This window comes from Bactrocera neohumeralis, chromosome 5 (genome assembly GCF_024586455.1).
Source record: "Bactrocera neohumeralis isolate Rockhampton chromosome 5, APGP_CSIRO_Bneo_wtdbg2-racon-allhic-juicebox.fasta_v2, whole genome shotgun sequence".
NCBI classification, from domain to species: domain Eukaryota; kingdom Metazoa; phylum Arthropoda; class Insecta; order Diptera; family Tephritidae; genus Bactrocera; species Bactrocera neohumeralis.
The window spans coordinates 64,652,302-64,673,613 of NC_065922.1; the positions used below are offsets into that span (position 1 = coordinate 64,652,302).

The 21,312-nt window shown below is 39.3% G+C and overlaps 2 protein-coding genes across 2 annotated transcripts in view; one reads left to right on the top strand and one right to left on the bottom strand.

The window, feature by feature from the left end:
• The window catches only part of LOC126759173 (la-related protein Larp4B-like), a 182,379-nt gene extending 171,376 nt beyond the window's left edge, over positions 1-11,003 (top strand). Inside the window, 2 exon segments of the mRNA XM_050473851.1 lie at positions 9,694-10,441; positions 10,444-11,003. Of these exon segments, the coding sequence (XP_050329808.1) occupies positions 9,694-10,441; positions 10,444-11,003 (1,308 nt within the window).
• On the bottom strand, positions 1,604-5,331 carry LOC126759162 (N-acetylgalactosaminyltransferase 4). The gene is made up of 3 exons (XM_050473835.1): positions 4,694-5,331; positions 2,507-3,278; positions 1,604-2,441 (listed from the first exon to the last, which is right to left on the bottom strand). Exons 1-3 carry the CDS (start codon positions 5,257-5,259, stop codon positions 1,773-1,775), a joined length of 2,007 nt encoding a protein of 668 aa, XP_050329792.1. The 5' UTR covers positions 5,260-5,331; the 3' UTR covers positions 1,604-1,772.
• Positions 11,004-21,312: the final 10,309 nt, after the last annotated feature.

The window sequence follows — 21,312 nt, forward strand, 5'->3', positions numbered from 1 at the left end:
CTGTTTATGGAAATTGAATTATCTTTTCTTCTTGTTGCTATATGAATATGAATATTTTGGCATAATATATTTTACCAAATTTTTTCTTAAATAAAAAATTATTTCGAGACCTTGAAAAAGATAGAAAGAATGCCTGTGTTCGATATAAGTTTTCGACTGGCATAAAACTGGCAAAGTGGTTTCCAACAACTTTACCGTTAGATAGAAAACGGCACAACTTCCAAAGAATTTCTATCATGAGAAATCTTCATTTGAAAAACAGAGGCAGGTTACAAGCTTAGAGACCGTTTATATGATCTTATAAAGTGAAAAGCAACAACAAGGTCGTACTCAAGTTACGGAGACACGGAATTCTTTCATTGAAGTGGCATATCAGCTTGGCATTCGATCTCTTTTATGATTATGCCTGTCGGTTTGATTTATGCCAGTTGTTGTTATTGAAATATACCAGTCTATACCACCAATATATCTAATTTATACTGGCTGCTTCTTTTTGATTATGCCTGTCGGTTTGATTTATGCCAGTCATTGCTATTGAAATATACCAGTCTGTTCCTACCACTATATCAGATTTGTACAAGTTGTTTCCGTTTGATTATGCCAGTTTATTTGATTTATACCAATCGTTCGTTTAATTCGTCATTGTTAAAGGCTTCGTAGATCGGCAGCGAATAATGCATATTCAATTTCATGCCACATTCATTATAAAACCTGCTGCAACAGCTTTTCCCTGCAACTATATACTGAAATACCTTCAAACCGACGCGGAATGCAATGAATTCTCTTGTATACAAATCTACTTGCGCAACACGATCTCGGCGCTCTAATCAACACCCATTCAAACGCATAACAACAACGTGCCGCCTTACTTCCGTCGTCTCGCCGCTGCTGCCTGAAGACCAAGTCCACAAGTGCATGGCATGGCTTGGCGGTCCTATGAGTAAACAATTTTTCATGCGCTGCTTTTGACCTTCTTTTAATCAATCAAGCTTGAAGTAACTGTAAATTTCAACATCATAAAAAAATCAAATAAAGTAAACAGAGCAGCACAAAGCGCGACGCAAAACCGCTGGCAGACCGCAAGGCGACATACGAGCCAAAAGTGCAGGCAATTCACGGCAATCAGGCGTGGAGCGCGCCGCCAAGTGCAGCGAATGAAGTGGCCGCATTGCGCGCGCTGTAAAGCCACGCCGACATGACAAAAGTACGGCATATGTTTGAGAGAGCGCTGGTATGCAAAAATGAGAAATGAAAAGCAAAAATCGCGCAAACTGATAGCGCGCGCAACATATGACTTCGCACTTGCGCGCTGGTTAGCGGCGCGCTTATAGAGTTGTTGCAAGTTGCGGCCGCTGCAGTTGACGAGTGCAGAAAGATTAATTTAGCCTGTTAAGCGCTGCAATTAATTACTCGCAAGTCATCGTTTGGACAGCGTTTAGTGGTGGCGAACGCCTCGTACAACAAGTTAGGCCAACGGCGTTACAAGCCGTAGCGGCGCGCGTCAAAGCGCGCGGCAAACATTTCTTTACATAATAATAACAATTTAATAAAAATGGAAACGAAAAAGAATTATTTATTTTAAATGAATTTGATAAAGGCGTGTACGAAACATTGTTAATTACATACACCCATACATACATACATACATACATATGTATGTACATATGTGGAAAGAAGTGGCAGCAACTAGGAAGACGCACGGACTCATGACATTTATAAGCTAGATGTAGACATTTAAATATATTAACATAGTTAAGAATACAATTTAAGTATTAGGCGTTGTGCGGCAGCTGCTCGTGGAAGGCGTCCAGTGCGGTGTCATTGACCATGCCGAAGATCCACTTCATGCGCGGATTGGAGTTGTCGCACATATTCGCATAGACTGCATGCTCCTCGCCTTCAACAAACGCCTCTAGGCACATGTGTCCACTTTGGCCTTTTACCAGCCACTGATGTTCGCGATCATAAAAGAAGAACTGGTTGCCACCCTGCTCGTGGCAGGGCCACATCCAAACTGTCGCGTTTTCTTGCATCGACTGCACGTCCAAACACATTTCGCTGTCGCGATGCCGCAAATCGCGCGAAAAACTTAACTCCCAGTCTTGATTGCTGTGCGGATGTGTTTTATTGTCAGCGCAGTAGAAGAGACCCACAGCTTCTTCGCTTTTTCTATTCATAGTATCAAGGCAGAAGTGTGGATAGGCGGCGCTTTGTATTGCGCCCGAGGCATAAGTTGGCGGAAAGTCGGGTGGATACTTCAACAACATATCAGGCGCTACTTCTTCTAAGAACCACTTAAAGGGCTTGCAGTTGAGGCGTTCGCGAACAGCGCGTTGCGCCGTTAAATCTCCAGCATCGATGGCTGCGTACTCCTCTGTGTTGCGCATGTAGATGTACTTTTTGTACTCGTCCAGCCATACTTCGGCAACGCGCTTGCAATTCTGTAAGTAAAAATCGCATACTGGTTGAATAACTGTATAACTGAATGTATTTCAACATAATGCACCTTTCCGAAAAAGTTGTGCTTGCGCGGACTTGGTCGTGACTTCATCGGTCCACGAAAGACGTGCGCCACACGCGAACACGGCACATCGAAAAGCATGCCGCCGCACATCCAAATCTTTAAGCTGAGCTCATACTGTTCAGCGCCCCAGATATCTAAGCCCTCATCATAGCCACCTAACTCCCAGAAGAATTGTCGACTAATCGCGAACAGTCCACCCATCATAATGGGATTTGCCGTAGGCGCTGTCTTGTTCAGTAATTGTTCCGGCAGTAAATCTATTTGTTTATAGCGAAATTTCCAATCGAAAGCACCACGTGAACTCTGCTCCTGTTCGCCGCGATATTCAAAGTCGCTATGATGAATAATGTCCACAATCGGACAAGTTGAAATTTTGTAGTTAACCGCGATCGGTTCGATCAGTGGCGGTAGCCAATTGTAATTGCACTCGATGTGCGAGTCGAAGAAGACTATAACATCGCCGGTGGCTGCGCGTGCACCTGCTAAGCGCGCGGTTATCAGGCCTGAACGCTCGGGCAAGCGTACGATTTTAACCAGATTGCCGAAGTGTTCCGACAAATATTCTTCAAGTTCGGTTTTAAGATACTCACGGTCGCTGTTGTCGTCAACGATGATGATTTCTTTCAACAATTCACGGGGCGTGCGGTTGACGATGCTGTGCAGTGAGCGCTGTAGCACCGTGATGTGTTCGTTATAGAACGGTAAGACTATGCTGGTCAAGGGCAACTTGGCGAGGTAAGGTCTGTGACGGCAGCTATTTGCATAAAGAAGTTAATATAGTCCAAGTTATAAAAAATAGTCTGCTGACAAAATAACGAGAGTTATTGTTTGGGCATGATGCAAAACAAAGTTCTTCAAGTAGAAGCCTACAATACGACTGAAGATTCAGTTACTCAATCGATTAGAACTTAGAAGAAACTCAAAAATATGAAAGTTTTTCAAATGGGCTTAAGTGCAATGTTGGACCGAGATTATAGGGATACCCAATGCAAAATAAAACCGAATGAATATAGAAAGCTTAGAAGTGATTTAGTCCCCTAAAAAATTCTTCTGAGCGGTTCAGAACTTCATCAGGTCAGACAAATGGTTCAGGGATCAGTTAGACACATACTAAATTGAATAATATTCATGAATGATTGGATAAATTAATAAGAAATTTGAGCATTTCTAGATTCCAAGTACGTAAATATCAAAATATGTGTTTATAATCATTTGGGTAAGCTCTAACAAAAGTCGAATTTCACTACAGTAAAGCTGGACCGAAAAACTTCACCGCATACACTCAAAAGCTTTAAAATCCAACGGCATAAATCAGGAAATTGCAGATATTGATCTTGTCGACAATGAATTTAAGCTAAAGCTTGGTCTACTGTGAGGTGGCGGATAGTTGAACGGCCTCCAGACATGCAGATTGTCTGCGAATATTCAATAAGCAGTCCCCGACGAAAGCAACAGAGATGTAGGGTGTAGCCTAAAAAGCAATATTTGTCCAATGAAGTTTCTGTGATGGAACGGATCAATAGCGCCCATAAATAAGTGTCAAATCAGTAAAATCCCAGAAGCATCTAGCTCAAATTGAGCGGCTTACTGGGCAGCATCTGTGTCCAGGTTGAAGCGGCTGAACTAAATACCTTCCAGTGGGTATAAAATGGTACGAGTAGGATCTCGGAAAAACAAAACAAGGCGAATACACTAAAAAACTGAAAGTTACGGCGCCGGGTGTAAACATCCCAGTGCTGGCGGGTTTGGGGATGAGCGAAGAGGCTCCCGGCCGCTGATATCCAGCGACTGCAATACGAGCGCACGAAAGGATTACACTCAGCTCAAAGACTTCTGTTCACAAAATCAGGTCTTACTGAGTGCTGTAAAAGCCACATCGAAAAGGTTACGTGTTGACGTGGAATCGAAAGACCCCACCGACACAGACCAAAAGATCGCAAGGAGAAGAAATGCCAAAAGTACCAGACAAAACAGAGGGGATAAACAAAAGTCCGTAAGCGTAACCTGTAACCTAAGAGCCTCACCCAACTGCTACCAATCTGAAGTTTACACAAATAGCCTAACAGTAAAATAAGTTCGCGCTCAAACTCCAGTTGGGCCTTAGCAAATAAAAATCAATTAAAAAGACGAAGTAAGCTACAGAAACAGCTGCGAAACCACCATACTTACTCTTCATGCCTGACATCTGGCACCGATCTATTTACTGATATGAGGTCCGATAGTAAGGCGTTGAAGCCATTGTCCAGCGACATTTCCTTCTCCAGCTCCTTCAGACTTTCGTCATTTACATATGCTGCTTCACCATGTTCACCCAAACCTTTGCGCTTCGCATCACGTTCCATCTGTTCCGAATCCTCCCAATCTTTCTTCTCACCCACGGCTTCGGGTACTGTAAATATTCCCTTCACAATTTTTGTCACTTTCTCAGATTTGCCGCTCGCTGCCGCACTGTCATCAACCGACGCTCTGTCATCAACCGCCTCATGTATTGGCATCGCCATGCGTTCTTGTACCGGTGGCTTCGGCGGGCGGTGCGTGCGTATGCGCACACGTGGTACTTCTGGCGTAACGGGATCGCCATTGAAATCCGTTGCGACCGTGGTGGGATCATCAACATTGCGCAGTCGGCGCTCTACCAGCATTGTGGTGAAGAAGGACAGCAATATTATGGAGACTATGAAGTAGATCAGCTTGTTCATCATGCGCTTCACTTGGCGTCGCCGCATTTTCACCATCTTGTAATGCAACTTTGACTTTGACCCCGATAGATGATATATGTATGTATATAAAAAAAAATTTCAACCACTCGCTCGAGGAGTAAGACGGTATTGGACCCCGCGACGCGCGCTGTTCAACTGCTAACATCTTTCTCTGTGCGTTCACTGCCAAGCTAAAATATCGTTAGATCTTTGGGTTGATTGACTTGCTGATAACTGTGAACTAGTTATTTAAGTATAGTGCTATGTACTATTTCAGCACTTTTCAATTAAATTGAGTGCAGTCAACACGGTGTGTTTGTGTTTTGACAAGCTGTTTAAATGATAAGGCAACGAAGATATGTGTGTGCGTGTGCTTGTGCAGAGCTCTGCTAAAAAGTTGCAAAAAGACGGCTTGCTGATTTTTTTTTAAAGTGCGGAGTGTAAACATTGACAAAATTATTAAAATACTTTCAAATTATAATGTTAACTTGTATATAACAAGTATAACAGTTAGATATTCAAGACAATAGATAGCAGACGAGATCGGTCGAAGTAGTACTTGAACATACTTAGTACACCATAAACAAGCTGCAGAAAAGAAAATGCAGAAATTTATACGGCGCGATTCTATGTTCTAAGCTGTAATGCTTTTGCCATTTTAGTAGCCCCTAAGCTCCTCAAAGCCAATTACAGTAGAGGCCCGCTAATCCAGATCAATTAAAACCGGGCCCTATCCGGAATATAAGGAAATCCGGATTACCAAAGACATATCAGAACTATGTGTTATGAAAAAATATTTGTAAATATCTGTTTGTTTATGATAACAAATAATACACATGTTCCAAAAAAACACAAATAATAATAAACATGTGATCCGGATTAGAGAATACGGATGGAGAATGTCGGTCCGGATTACAAGGGGCATAATAGAAATTTTGAGTTTTTTAACCCTGTCCGGATTACAGTGGAATCCGGATTAGGCCATGTCCGGATTAGCGGGCCTCTACTGTATGAAACGGCTTTATGATTATTTTAACATCGAGCTTTTTTCGCGAAATCTTAGTTAAAGGACAGCTGTTATGAATCAACTAAGAACGAACTAACCTAATGCGAACTAAGTTTGCGAATTTTTGGCTTTCAAAACGCTAAATAAGCAGAGAACGCCTGTAGCTAGCGTAGAAGGCTTAAAAAAATAATAAACTCTGGATGTGTTGAAGTTATGGACTCTTATTTGCTTTCGTCGTAGTGTATCCAGTGGGCCAGGCCAAAATCTGACTTGACGAAGGGTCAAAGGGTCATTACAGACCGTTCTTACCATATTCTTTGGTTCATTCTGTAATTATAACTGGATTTTCTCGACTACAGTCTTGTCGATTCAATGTTATAAAATCATACTGGATATGAACTGAACTGATACTTAAATATGGAATGATAATATTCTTATTCCATCGTAGCGAGTTTAAAAAATTAAGCATAAAATCTCTAAAATTTTAACAGAAACTAATTTTAATGCGATGGAGTTAGTTAGTTGATACTAGAAAGCTTGTATAGAAGTCAAATGGGTTATGGTTTTTTTTTTTTTTTGACTATAATATTTATAGTATTCTTATTAACGTCAAAAATTTATAGTCTTCACTTGTGCCTAGATCGACGAGGAGCTGAGAAAGCACATATCAAAGCTGTAACTCTCAAGTCATCCATTTATAGCCAGAGATTTGATGATGGAGATATGGTCGCCAATGTTCAATTAATTTGATTTTTGATCTTTTCTGAACTGCAGGAGTTTACTTAAACATACAGTGAAAACTCACAGCATATTATGCATGTTCGAGTTTCATAAGTCCTTATTTCCTTAATCTCAACTGTTTCGACGATCACCACAGCCGTGCTGCGTCTGATCATGAGTTTGAATCTTCCAAAAAATGTTAATAAAAATCGACCAAAGAAAGTATAATAAAAGCGATCTATTATTAAAATTCCTCTGATTATTCGTATTCTGCTCGCCACTTGCTTACTTGTTATGCCCCACTATCTTGTCTCAAAATTAACTTGTGCTGCCAAAAACAAAATCATCCAGTTAAATTCAACACAATACAGCTTACGAATTAGTCTTTAAAGTGGTATAACCAGTTGTTATGCTATTCCTATTGCATTATGCCTGTCTATTTGACTTATACCAGTTATACGTTCGATTCACCCAACCATGTAGAGCGGCGGACGACTATTTCGAAGCGATGAATCCATTTCCTATTCAATATCTTATTGGTTGGATTTATGACAGTGGCTGTTTGATGCATCAAACCGTAGCAAATGGCGGACAGCTTTATGTTCTAGTTCTCCTCCGTATATGCCAGATATTTGTCTTGTACTAATTGTTTGTTCGATTCGAAAAACCTTGGCGAATGATATAAGCTTATTTTTTTAGTTCTATTTATTTATGCTAGAAACCTTATTATCATTATTCCTTTGTAATTAAACTTAAATTCGGACGCTGACTCACACGGGGATAGGTATTACTCCAATGAGTCCAAAGTGGATAATTGAGTAGGAGTTGATGTTCTTTTATTAAAATTAGATACCAGAATCGCCTCCGACTATCAGACCAGTGCAGTGTTTTCCAAGCGGAGATAACAGCAATGAAAACCCTTGTTGTTCTGATAAAGAATGTGCTCACAACAAGAAATTTATTTATATACTAGAGGACCCGCCCATGTTTTACTGTGGCTGATAAATAGGTAGTACTACTAATACCATCTACATATATGATTTCTATTAGTTAGATTATAAGTATTAGTTAAGGAATAATCGCATTTTTGATGAAGCAACAAAAATGAATCAAAAAGCATTTCGTGCGTTAAGAAAGAATTGGTTTTTGGGGTAAAATACTATTGAATTTGGGCTGTGCATCAGTGAAATCAATCGAGTCCAATCGATTGTCAGCCTGGTGGACTGCATATTAAGAAACGGTTCTCAAGCGTGGAAAGACAAAAAAAATCGGCTGGCAAGGTTATGGCATCAGTCTTGCAATGCTTCGAAAAAATTTCTGTATATCTCAAATTTTAATAGACCTTTTTATCAACACTTCAGTTATGCCGCTATTTTTTTATGCCAGATCTTTTGCAATTTTAAATTGCCTGTCAAGATACCCCCTCCAATAGTTAGCAGGTATGAAAAAAATGTTATAGCTACCCATAGATGTATTGAATCACCCAATTTATTACTTAAGAACGAACAACTCTGTCCACGTTATGAAAACTTGTCAACAAATGTCGCGTTTTACTTTGTCATCGTTTTGTTTAGTGCACGTTTACGCCAATTTAAGGTTTGAATATTGGATACTGCGATGGTAGCGCAATCTATCGGTCAAACATTCCAAAATTAACAATTGATTAAAAATGAAAAATTAATTTAAAAAAACATTTTCCAGTGAACCAAATTGTGAATCTAAACCATTCTCGAATCTCCTTGAACACACACAAAAATTTCATCAAAATCGGTCCAGCCGTTTAGGAGCAGTTCAACTACAAACACACGGTCAGAAGATTTATATTTACATATATAGATATACGAATAACCAAACGGCTTTGAAATCACCGACGTCTCTTAGAATTTGATACTAAAAGAATACTTTTTCTGTTAGTGGATCTGACATTCTTTTTCAAGATAATGCTGTAATATGTACCAGAACACTGTGATATTCCTGGCAACTATGAAGCAGAAGAATTAGCCAGGCAGGCACTACCCTACAATTACACCCCAATAAAGAGGGAATGTACATATGTATAATATATATATAGTATGTGTATATGCCTCTGGCTATATGTTCGATATTTAATCGACAAACTTGTTATACTATAAATATAACTGAGTCCCAAAAGAGTCGATACCTAACTTGCTCAACAAGCAGGCAAATTTGTCATGAATGGAATATGGGCCGCACAAGCCGTCAATCGGAATTCAAAAGGAATGGCGTAAGAAGTGTAGCAGTAGTGTTAACAGATCATTGTCGAATTGCCAGACATGTGAGCGAGAAGAGCTGATTATGGAACATCTATTAAGCGATAGAAAAAGAACCGCAAATAGCTGAGTAGGGTTCCTTGAAAATATCTCGAAGGTTGCACAAGTAAAACTTTTTGTATTGATGAACTTCGTCAGGAGCACAGTGTGGTGCAGAATCGACGTAGTAGAGTGAGTGGATTTTAATACCGCTTTCTTCGCAATAGACCCCTTGAGACGTAGGTGCGTCATCAGACAGCCACCCTACCAATCCACTTATTTATTCCAGATATCTTAATTTATACTACTTATTAGTTAGATTCAGAAATCTTCAAGCTAGGCAATATTATTGAATATATTTACTAACTTCACCTTAATACCACTAAGCATTAACGCTTGCCTAATACTACTATTATATTTAAGTACCTCAATTTGCAACAATACTAATTTTCCAACACTACTGTTCTCTTTTAGCTGCTCAGCTCGCTGGCAACGGATTTGGATATTATGCTCAATGACCTGCGCTCATCGCCAGGGTCGAGACTACTGCCGCCCACACATCATTTACATCAGCGCAGTGCTTCCAACTCATCAACTGCCTCATCACCGTTAACGGTTGGCGGCGCAGGTGGTGGCGGCAATGCGGGTAGTGCCACCGGGCAGACAACAACCGGCTATCTGCACAGCGCTTTGCGGAGCAACCACAGTAATCAATTTGGCCAACAGCAAGCGGCGAATGCACAACGCCAAACAACGCACGTGCAACCGGAGAAGCGACAACAACAACTGCAACAGCAGTCTAAGCAAGCAGCCAAAGTGCAAGTAATACCAGCTGCGGCCACAACAACAATAACAACCACAACGGCAGCTACATCCTCCATACCGCAACGTTATAATCGCTATCAATACCACAACCAACAACAACAGCAACATAAGCCAGCGCAAACGCATCGTTGTTGCGCCTCGGCGGCAAATGCTTGCAATCAAGCGAAAAATCGCACTGCAACAACAACTAAAACAGCAATTGGCACAACTAAGGTAACCGCCACAGCCTCCACCGCGAAGGCAGCTAAAACCCAAACAGCAACAGCAACAACAACCACAATAACCAACAGCACAACGCGTTATCAGCAGCGCCACAATCCACATGCCACAAACAGGTTGCACACGTCCACAGTCACTCCGCGAGCTCCACGACGACTAGCGTTGGACAACAAATGACCACCGGTGGCGGCGATGCTAGGTACAGCGGATGCGAATCGGCGGCAACAGCCGGAAATGTTGTGCCACTTGCTGATGACGACGCCGCTGCTGTTGCAACGCATTGCAGTGGTCTGTCCGCCGAGGTGCGTCGCATAGAAAAACTGCCTTTGTGGTCGTATCAGCACAAACAGTTGCAGCAGCCGCAAAGGTTGCAAGTACAATTGTTGCAACAACAACGCGCCACAAAAGCAATAGCCGTTATGCATACAGCAGCAGCAAAAACAAGCGCTATAACGGGCGCTTCCACGTCGCTGGCAGCCAGCAAACAAGACGCGGTCAGTAGGATGACACATTTAGGTGGTTCCGACGCGTCAAGCGGAAGTGCTATTAGCGGTGGTGGTCCGTATGGTGCTTCCGCACGTCTTGGTGTGGCAAGCGCAGCAACTACAACCAGTGTTACAACACTCACGACGGCGCAAGTGATGGACTATACACGCGTCGATGGATATGGCACAAGTGGTGGCGGCAGCGACGCATTCCGATTGAACTGGTTGCAGCCAGCGACAATATTTTTTGGGTGAGTACCCGTGCATAGTTTCATTATTTCATATATGCTAAGTACATTTAGTCCGCGGCTGGTTTGGTTTAAACTTTGATTTTGATATGGAAGCGTGTTGTGAAATTCAACGAACCATACTCCTTAAAAAAGGGTTCTTCTACGGATTGAGTGGGTAGTTGCAGAGTAAAATATCCTACCGATACCATTTCATTTCCGAAGAAAAATAAAAATTAGTAATCTGTTATCTCTCTCTGTTACAAAAAATACTTTTATAGACTTAGTGGTTAATAACAAACTCGAGAAATTTTCAAACGAAACCGCCACAAGGCGACTCCTCCTAAAGTCGAAATAATTTTTTTGCGAAAAATATTTAGTCCATTGAATAGTGCGCTCTGGTTTTGGGTATCTGACCACAGCGTTATTGCAGAAACTGTAAGCAGATGAGCTTGCTAAGACAGGTACTTCAGGCTCAATATAGGGTCCGGCACTCGAAGTGTGCCAACCAATTAAAAAACCCGTAAATTCGGTTTAGAAAATTATTTCTATTTATTTTAAAGTACAAAATGTCTAAAAATAATCATTAATTCAGGACCAATTCACTTTTGCTCGATATGACCACCTTTTGCCTTAACTATGGCCTTGAGACGGTCAAAAAACGAATCGCAAGCTGCACGAATGTGACTTGCCGGTATTTTGGCCCACTCACGGACATTGGCTTTTTTCAGCATCTCGAGACTGGTGTATTTTTTACTTCGTACCTTGCTCTCCAAAATGGCCCAAAGAGAATAATCAATTGGATTCGCATCTGGTGAATTCGAGAGCCATTGTGTGGTCGTAATGAAGTTGGAACGTTGTTTTTCAACCATTTTTAATTCACTCGCGCTTTGTGAGACGGTGCTGAGTCTTGTTGAAACGTCCATGGTTTGCGACCGAAATGTTTCTTTGCCCACGGCTTCAAAGCAGCCTCCAGAACACTTTCTCGATAATATGTCACATTTATTTTGACGCCAGGCTCGATGAAAACAATTGGAGAGCGCTCATCTGCGGTGACAGCGGCCCAAACCATTATTTGTGGCGGTTGCTGCCTCCTGTTGGACAACCGATGACTTAGATTCTCGTATGAACGGTCGGTCAAGTAAACCCTATCGTTTTGAGAGTTTACGAATTGCTCAATGGGAATTGCTGGCTGTGATTTTCCAACTAAATATAAAGCAATCTCACTATTACGTTAGAATTCCATCGCTGATCACTTTTTTTGCGTTCACTTTTGGCAAAACGCTTTTTTACACTTGTGAACAATACTCCTAACCGTCATTCAGCAAATCTGTAAACAGCTGATTCCAGTGCGACAGCTGCGCGAACGGCCTGAAGTTGGTTACACTTCGAATGCCGGACCCTGTAACTGTTTAATAGGAACAACTAGAAGCTCCGTTGACTTCTTGTGACGCACTACTGGACTGTTAGGCCTCAAACCTGCTCAGCAAGTGTTGATAAATTACAAATAGCTGTCCAGTCGCAAGGTCCTTCTAGCCCAGGGTAAATCGCACGAGGTCTAGAAAAGTACTCATTTTTAGCAAGCGCTGCCTCTCAATGAACATTGACTGACCCGGATTCTTGCGGTAAGATTGAATATCTTGCCGAATTCCAGCTGCTTCAGCTGTATGGCAGAAGATGAGATAGAAACATATCAGCTCTTCGCCAGATCGAGTAGAAAACACATCGGATCTCATACTATTAGATATCCAGGTGAAATAGCGAAAATGAAAATAGAACACCTAAGCAGATTTTTGATAGGTTCAGGGCGTTTTTGTATGTTATTCCTGACTTTTCAATTATTTTCTTAGTTTTCTGAAATGAGATTAAAATGACAAGGTGCAGCAGAGTTATTCTACTTTTGAAGCAGTAAAGTGATCAAAAAGTTGTCTCAGGAGATGGTCAATCCATCCAATTTTTAAGTTCTGCATTGGCCAGTTAATTTTTCGTACTATTTTGCATGGAGAACCTGGTATTAAGGAATCATCTTTCAAGCGGTGACGAAGTTGGCTTAGTCATGGTTAGCGATTTGATCAGATACAAAAATACGTGTATGCCTTGGGAAGTCTAAATTTAACAGTAAATAAACTAGCAACTGAACTCCATCTGGTATCGCAAAAGACCAAAAGTGGTACATGCGTGGCTCATTGGCCTATCAGATTAACCTAACCTAATCGTAAATAAAACTCTGTGCCTGAAAAGGATCAATTCACATGTATTTATTGTGATAGTAGTAGTTACAATAAATATTTTGAGATAAGATGGAAAGATGATAGTAAACGTCTGTGCAGAAGTTCTCCATTCAATTTATGCTGGAACCTCATATTCCGAGGAATAGAAATATTAGTAATATGGGAGTGATAACTTCGATTTTCAACTAAAGTATATAGCGTAACTGTAGTTGAAGTATCGACCTATAGACCATATGTGTTTTGGAATATTTTGATAAGCTTTAGACAAAGTAGTGAACGTCTACCATATCAACTATATAAGGCCAGACTTTGCGTTCGTTTAGCATGACATAGATATAGTTTATGAGGAAATAGACTGTGTCTTTGATACCGATTAACTTAAAGAAGCTAAAGCGAAGAACTCTGAATATTTGTTTGCGATTTTTGACGGTTTTAATGACGAGTTCCTTTCACTTATTGACCGTGGATCTGATAAGATGGCAAGCGAAGACGATTACAGGTCGAATAAAGTTTATTTTTTCTAACTCAAAACTATTTTGAAAAATAATAGAAAAATGTAGTATACAGTAAATGTATCGAGCTTCACCGCCAAGCTATTTTTAGAAGCTTTTCTCATAAGATAATATTTTAACCTGCCAGATGTATGTGTGCACCAAAAATAGCAAAGTGTCAAACAAATATTATCATTTCTGTACATCCTCCATAATCCATAAATTTTATTGTGTATAAAAATATATTTTTAGCCTCAGGGCACACTTTATTATTGCCTGCTAAATCCCAGCAACGGAAATAACATTCAAGATACGAATTTGAAAGACTGTGCATTCCGGCATTATAGCATTTTGGCTCTGCAATAACTTTATGGCCAAGTGACTTAAAGTTCTCCACAGCAAAAATGTGCAAATCTTCCAATTAAACTGTTGAATCCTGTCAACGTGTCCGGCTGCTTGAAGGCACTTCACTGCCTGCATACTCCTGCATACTCGCATGTACCGTACGTGCAACACGAACAATTTTGCAAATGATTATTACACACCTATGCTGCAGCACGTACACTGCCGTGTTTAAACGCTTCACTGGCAGGCTATACTATGATAGTGTCCCCAGTTATGTATTAGGGTTGTAAGTTTTTTTTGCGATACTGATATTTTCAGTATTTTTGAATTTTCCTTTGAAACATTCACTACATAATACGTAAGGCTCATTTGAGTGAAACATTTTTGTAATCCCGAAAATTTTTTTTAAGGTAAAAATCCCGAAAACTTCGAAAATTTCGTAATTTGTGAAAAATATTTTTCGGGATTACAAAACTATCAAGCTAAAATTGCTCATACATACATATATTATTATTTATGTTTAATGCCACCCATGCTTCATATCAAATACTGAAAATCCCGAAAACACTGGCATTATTTTCAAATAACTTTTCTGTATTTAAATTAGCGAGATGTTAAAATTTAATTTTATTCTTTATTGTAGTGTACTAAAGTAAAATCCTTGAAAAGTTTCGGGTTTTTTGTCAAATAATTTTCGGGATTACAAAAAATATCAAGCTAAAATTGACTACCTTAGCTCACATATATAATACATCAATATTTGTGCTTAATGCTACACATGTTACATATCAAAAATCCCGAAAAGCCCAAAAACAACGGTATTATTCTCAAATAATTTTTGGTATTTAAAATAACGAGATGTTAAAATTCAATTTTGCTTTTTATTGAAGTGTACTAAATATAATTTTATTTTTTAATGAAGCGTAAAAATCCCGAAAACCTCGAAAATTTCGGGATTTTGTCAAATAATTTTCGGGATTACAAAAAATATCAAGCTAAAATTAACTACCTTAGCTCACATATGTATATAATACATCAACATTTGTGCTTAATGCTACACATGTTACATATCAAAAATCCCGAAAAGCCCGAAAACAACGGTATTATTCTCAAACAATTTTTGGTATTTAAAATAACGAGTTGTTAAAATTCAATTTTGCTTTTTATTGAAGTGTACTAAATATAATTTTATTTTTTAATGAAGCGTAAAAATCCCGAAAACCTCGAAAATTTCGGTATTTTGTCAAATAATTTTCGGGATTCCAAAAATTATAAACCTAAAATTGACTACCTTAGCTCACATACATACATACATATGTATATCTCGTTTCGTGTCTTGCTGTCCTTTATGAGCATTGCTGCTGGTCATTTACTTTTTATTGCTGCTGGAGCATCTTTTGCCAGCACTTGCAGCTGGCCGCTTCATCGAATAGCTATAAATGCTGGACTATAAGTTTCTAAATGCAATTTTTATGAGCAAATATGTGAGCTTTACTATTTTCTTGACAAAAGCGCCATGTTTTTTGTTGGTTTTGTACTTGTGTCTGCTTGTCTTCGCTATTATGCGGGCGGATTTCTTAATTTTATAGTTTCTTCGCTGTCTCCTCAATACCGCCACCACTATTTGCCGTGGATTCGTATCCCTTCATAACTTTTCCTGCATTCAAGCTCATCGAAGCTTTGTTTTATTGCGTTTCGTGCTTTTGAATTTTTTATAAACTCCATGCGCAATGATTGCCAGCGCATATTGTAGACATGTGTAGCCGTAGCCTTCATTGTTGTTATTATTATTATTGTTTCCCTTCATAATTGCCGGTTATGTTATTGTATGAGGATTTTTATGTTGGGAGACACTGACATGAGCGCTTCCTTTCGTCTGGTCAAGTATGTTGTTGCCTTTGTTATTGTTATTATTAGCTACATAGTTGTCGCTCTTTTATTGTCTTCGCATTTGTTGCTGCTAGTACCCAATTACTTCAACTTCCTCTTCCCAAAATGCTTCGAAACATTCGAAGTCTCGCTCTCGATATATTACTCGTACTTCATACCATTCGGTCGTGAAGCTTCTTTTTCGCGCTTGGAATCGTTGTGCTTACATGTCACAGTTACATTTAGCCAAAACTTGCTCACATCACCTTCAACGCTGAGCATACCTTTATTGATTGAAGTTGCAGTCATTCATTTAACGGTTTTGCTCGCTATTTGGACAATGAAGACGACCACAAGTCGTGAGTGGCTTGTGAACTATGTCCCTACATGTACAATTATTATTTTTGATTTATTCACTGCACTGGATAGTTCGACTTGCGATGTAGTAGGTATTGCTTTCGAAACTTTAGTTCTGGTTGAGATTTAGTCTGTTTAGAACCTGTTTGTTATGAGATTGACATTGGTTAGCTCCAAAAATGAAAAAAAGGTTTCGACTTCAAGCTGGAATATCTAACTTTTCCCAAAATCAGCAGCTCTTGAACTTTCTGACCTTTAAAACCAATTGGACGAATCTTTCACTACCGTTCCCATGGCCGTCGCATCTACGTATCTGAAACGGACTTTATATCCCGCCAAGAATTATCAACTCGCTGGAATATCTTTAGATAATTTGGGGATTGTCTATCCCTCCAACACCATTCATAAGAACTAAATCCGCATTTTTGTTTTCGTTGTCTTTGACAATACTATTGACTGATCTAAAGCCTTGTTTATACCTACAATGCCGTCATTTTAACGAAATATCTTTGCAATGCTAATATTAAGTCCATATGTTCTGTTATTTAGAAAATCTTTTTTGAAGCTTTTGAGGCAAAGAAAACCGTGGACGAAGCTTAAAATGCATATCAATTTCAGTTTCAGCTCGCAGCAGTTGATTTTTCAAATTAAATCATTTCGAATCAGTTCGTCCATGAGGTATGTATATTGGCTCTTTCTCAAGGTTTATTGTGTGCATGCTCGAGGACTTCTATGAAGATACTAATTTAACATTATCAGTGAATTTGGTGAAATTAGTAGATGACTATGTTCACTAAAAATCTCATGAGGCACGAAGCGGTAACCGAAATTCATATCCTAGTTCTACTTTTAAGATCTTTGTTTGAAGAAAACGGCATTTCATCAAAGGTAGTTCAGGGAAGCTACAGCTTTTCAACAGTTGGCTTGGAGTATTACTTAAAACTAAGGCGACTTAAAGAGCATCGATATTTCATTAGAACTTAGATCACTGGAGTGAAACAAAAGATGTGCGTGGAAACTGTAGCTATCCCGGAACTTATTCTAACTAATGACCTTAAGATTTGTGGATTCACCTGAATATCCCAAACCAGTTTCTCCCCACATGGGAGAAACGGAGATTGTGAGGATTACACTTTATTTTAGATAGCGTTCTTATAACCTTCAAACGCATATGAAATAAAACTTATTTGAAATTTAGGGTATCATCGAAGCAGAATCTTAGGAGCTGAGTCTTTTTACCAATACCCAGAAAAAACGTTAACTTCGGTTCCACCGAAGCTAAATACCCTTCGCTAATACAAAAAATTTATTACAATAACTGGATTTTGATCGGTCAGTTTGTATGGCAGCAGCAGCGTGGTGCGATATCGGTGGTTCTGACTAATGATCAGCTTCTTGGCGAAAAAACAGGTATATACATATTCATGTCCATATCTCAAGAACTAAGGGACGCGTATATAGGTACATATATGAGACATACTAACATGGCTAAATCGATCGAGCGTTTAAGGTAATATTCTTTAATGACCGTACGACTCTTTGGTAAGAACTCATGATGCACGACGCCACTGCAATCGAAGTAAACTGTTAGTAAAACCTTCACATTCGACCTAACTGGGTGCGTTTTTCGGATTTTAGCAGCTTCCATTGAAATGATTGAGCGTCCACATTTTTACGTTATAACCATAAACCCATGATTCGTCACTAGTTATGGCCCTCTGGACCAGATCTGGCTCATCGCGGACTAAGTCCAACATCTCCTGAGCAATGTCAACGCAGCGCATGGTCAAAGCGGAGCAAAACAGATGTCAAAAATTAACCAAACAGTCGAAATAGCCGACCTTGTCAGCATAAGTAAGGGTAATGAGCACCAATTCTTATAACGTGAAAAAACAATCGAAAATCGAATACACGTAACACATGAAAATTCAAAATTCGCAATTTTTTTTTGTACAAACTTCGTACGCTTTGCAGGGAATAAAATTACTGCAAAATAATTACCAGAGAACAAAAAGGTAACCAGTTAGAAACCAGCCGATTTGAAACTTGGTTTTCCCTACATCAAGCGCATCATCCATGCGCGCTCGTCTCCGCTTTTTTGACTATTTGTAACTCCAGCATTTATCTATTTGGCTCTCCGTCAGCCATTGGTTAGTTACAAACCACACATTTGTTTTTCTGAATTTTGCACTTTGCAATAAAATTTATCGCAACGGAAGTGCTTGGACTCAAGTAGGGTTTGCGTTGTTATCACATCACGACGCCTTGCTGTTTGGTGTACGGATATTTGTACTTTTTTGCACCCATGTCCGTTGCTGCTGGTCACCGGCTTCGTTAACGTGTGCCAAAAAGTTTTGCTTCCAATCTGCTATTTGCTCAGTGATTGCTTAGTCGTTCTGTCCAGCTAACTGTACATTATATTCCAACAAATAATACAAAGCGACATTTATAATTCGACTGGTATAGCCACATACTCGTGTCCCATCGTGCTCCACGTTTTCCTATGCTGCCATAAAAGCGCAAATATTTATTCTTCCACCAGTGGATTTTCGCTTTGATGACACTTTGGCAAAAAGACCCGCATTGCATGGACCGATTGCTGTTGATTTTAATTAGTACTCTCAGTTTTGATGAACTAATTTTGGCAGGGATCTAGTGGTGGACGAAAATGTTAACGGTGAATTATTGCTTTTGCAGTGCAAAAGGTCAATATTTGTTCTAATATGTGATCACTTTTGAAATTGCAAACATACATATGTACCTATGTATACGCAAAGGGCACAATAGACCAAAGTCGCGGTGCATTCTTCATCTTTCAATCAATGTATCGGCAATATCATTTTGGCCACATTGGGTTTAAGAATTATGGCCTTAGTTAAATGAAGTTCATGACTCTGAAAAAATTTCCAAATAAAAAGTGGTGTTAGAAGAGCAAACCATGAACTTGTATAACTGTATTACTTTTGGTTTCATTGTTACGGGTGTTTTTAGAGGTATGGCCCTATATTTAAAATAAGACACAGCGAAATAATAAGTGGTTTGATTTTACAGATGACAATTTTTTCGAGATTTAGTGCTTGAACAGAATCCCTCCGTAGGAGCTAGTTTCAAATTAAATGACTACAGTTCAGACTTCCAGCCCGAAATTGTTGACTCCTGGATTTCTGTTCTAACCAGCCTAGTCCTACCTTCATATAGAAAGAAAGAAGGAAGGGAAGGATATAGAAGGAAGAAACGAAAAGACGAACGAGTTGGCCCGCTTGGGGGGCTGTTAAGAACTCAACCCCTAAGCAGTGCCACAACTTTCACCTCCTTAAGGGTGTGGAATCTCTAGGAAGACCACACTGCCAACATAGGCCATACCATATAGTTACTTTTGGGGAAGTGTTGATGGTCACACTAAAAAGTTTCTACTGCTAGACTAAAGAACTAAGTAATATTGAAGGAGGTAATCACCTATTTTATACATCCCAGCTTTCGAAAATTGGAAAAATTCAACGGCATGCAGAACACGCGAGGGGGATGTTGACACGCTGAAACATTTTCTTTGCGAATGCCTAGCTTTCAGCCGGATGAGGCTGGATATATTCCTTCTATGAAATGATGTTACTATTAAAAATACCCTATATATAATTTTAAGCTTTGTGAGTTGTATTTTTCATCTTTGAAACCAAAAAAAAAAAAAAACTAAACCGAGAACTTAGGCTGAGAACTTCGAAAATTTAAGTAAGAATAACCTACGTTTTACAATAATTCTTCTCCTTCTTTTCTGAATAAGTTTTCGAGTTCCTGAATTAAATGGAGTGGATCTGTGGCTTTAGCAGAGAATTTGTTTTCTTAGCATTTCGTAGTTTCGTAGTAGGAAAACCCACTTATACTCTAACAACGTTTCAGTATGAATAGTTTCGTTATCTAACTTTAAAAACAGTTATGTTTGATAAACGTATAAGATAATTTTCCCGGGAAAGATCGCTAGTTTAACCAAACTAATTTTAAGTAGAACAAAGTAGGAGTCGCAAAGACGTTTTTTTATAAATTTTTTGTAACCTTCAGCGAGTGAAAGAAGAAAAGAAACACCGTCACTCAATCATTAGCCTCGAACCAGTCCCCCAAAGAACTCAGGGAGACATGGTGCTCTGTAACAATTTAATATGTATAAATATCAACATCAACATCAATATCAATATCAATAAATTTATGGATCAGTGAGCCCTTACCCTATTTCGTCCTTAGTCCCCGGCATTCTCTCTGCGGCTCTGAGTAGAACTAAACAATAAGTCTTCTAATTACTATTCTTCGGTCATCTACTATTTTTCACAAAATTTTATTTAACAAAAGAACTCGTCCTACTGTGGTACTTGGTGGATCTTTAGCAGATAGCTTTGTACAAGCGGTTTCTCGGCAAGGAATAAGGAGAGAGTTTCATCAGTTACCGTGGTTCGGTAGGGTTTATATACATTTGTTGTATATATTGGAATAAAAAGAAAAAGAGATTTAATAGTCATTACTTTGGTAATGGTTATGATAGAACCACTAAGAGTTAAGACATATTTTATGGGTCCAAATACAAGATTCTAACTATACTTTGGGTTTTTAAAGCTTCCGCGAACGTTAAAATCTGGCCTCCAAACAGAAAACTGCAGCTTAATCACCTATTTTTATGCATCAGGCTTTTTTTAAAAATTGAAAATGGGCGTGGCGCCGCCCACTTATGGACCAAGAACCATATCTTTAATTAGTCTAGTTATTTCGAATGTGACGATTTGATCTCAGTTCTTGCTTATTATTTAGAGTTCTATTACTAATCTAGGTCCTACTCTAAAGCAAATTTCAGTCTTACTGGAGATTTTTGAATGTAATTATTAGCTATTAAGTCCATTTTACTAGCATATACCTAGTCATTCTCCTCTATACGCTTTTGTGGTCTTCATAAGTGTAGTGAACTTGTCTTTGTTTCAATATGGGAGACTATTTGACAGTTGTCTTTGCTTACATTGCCTACTTTTCTGTTAGTTGTAAATCACGCTAACGTGTGACCCGGTAG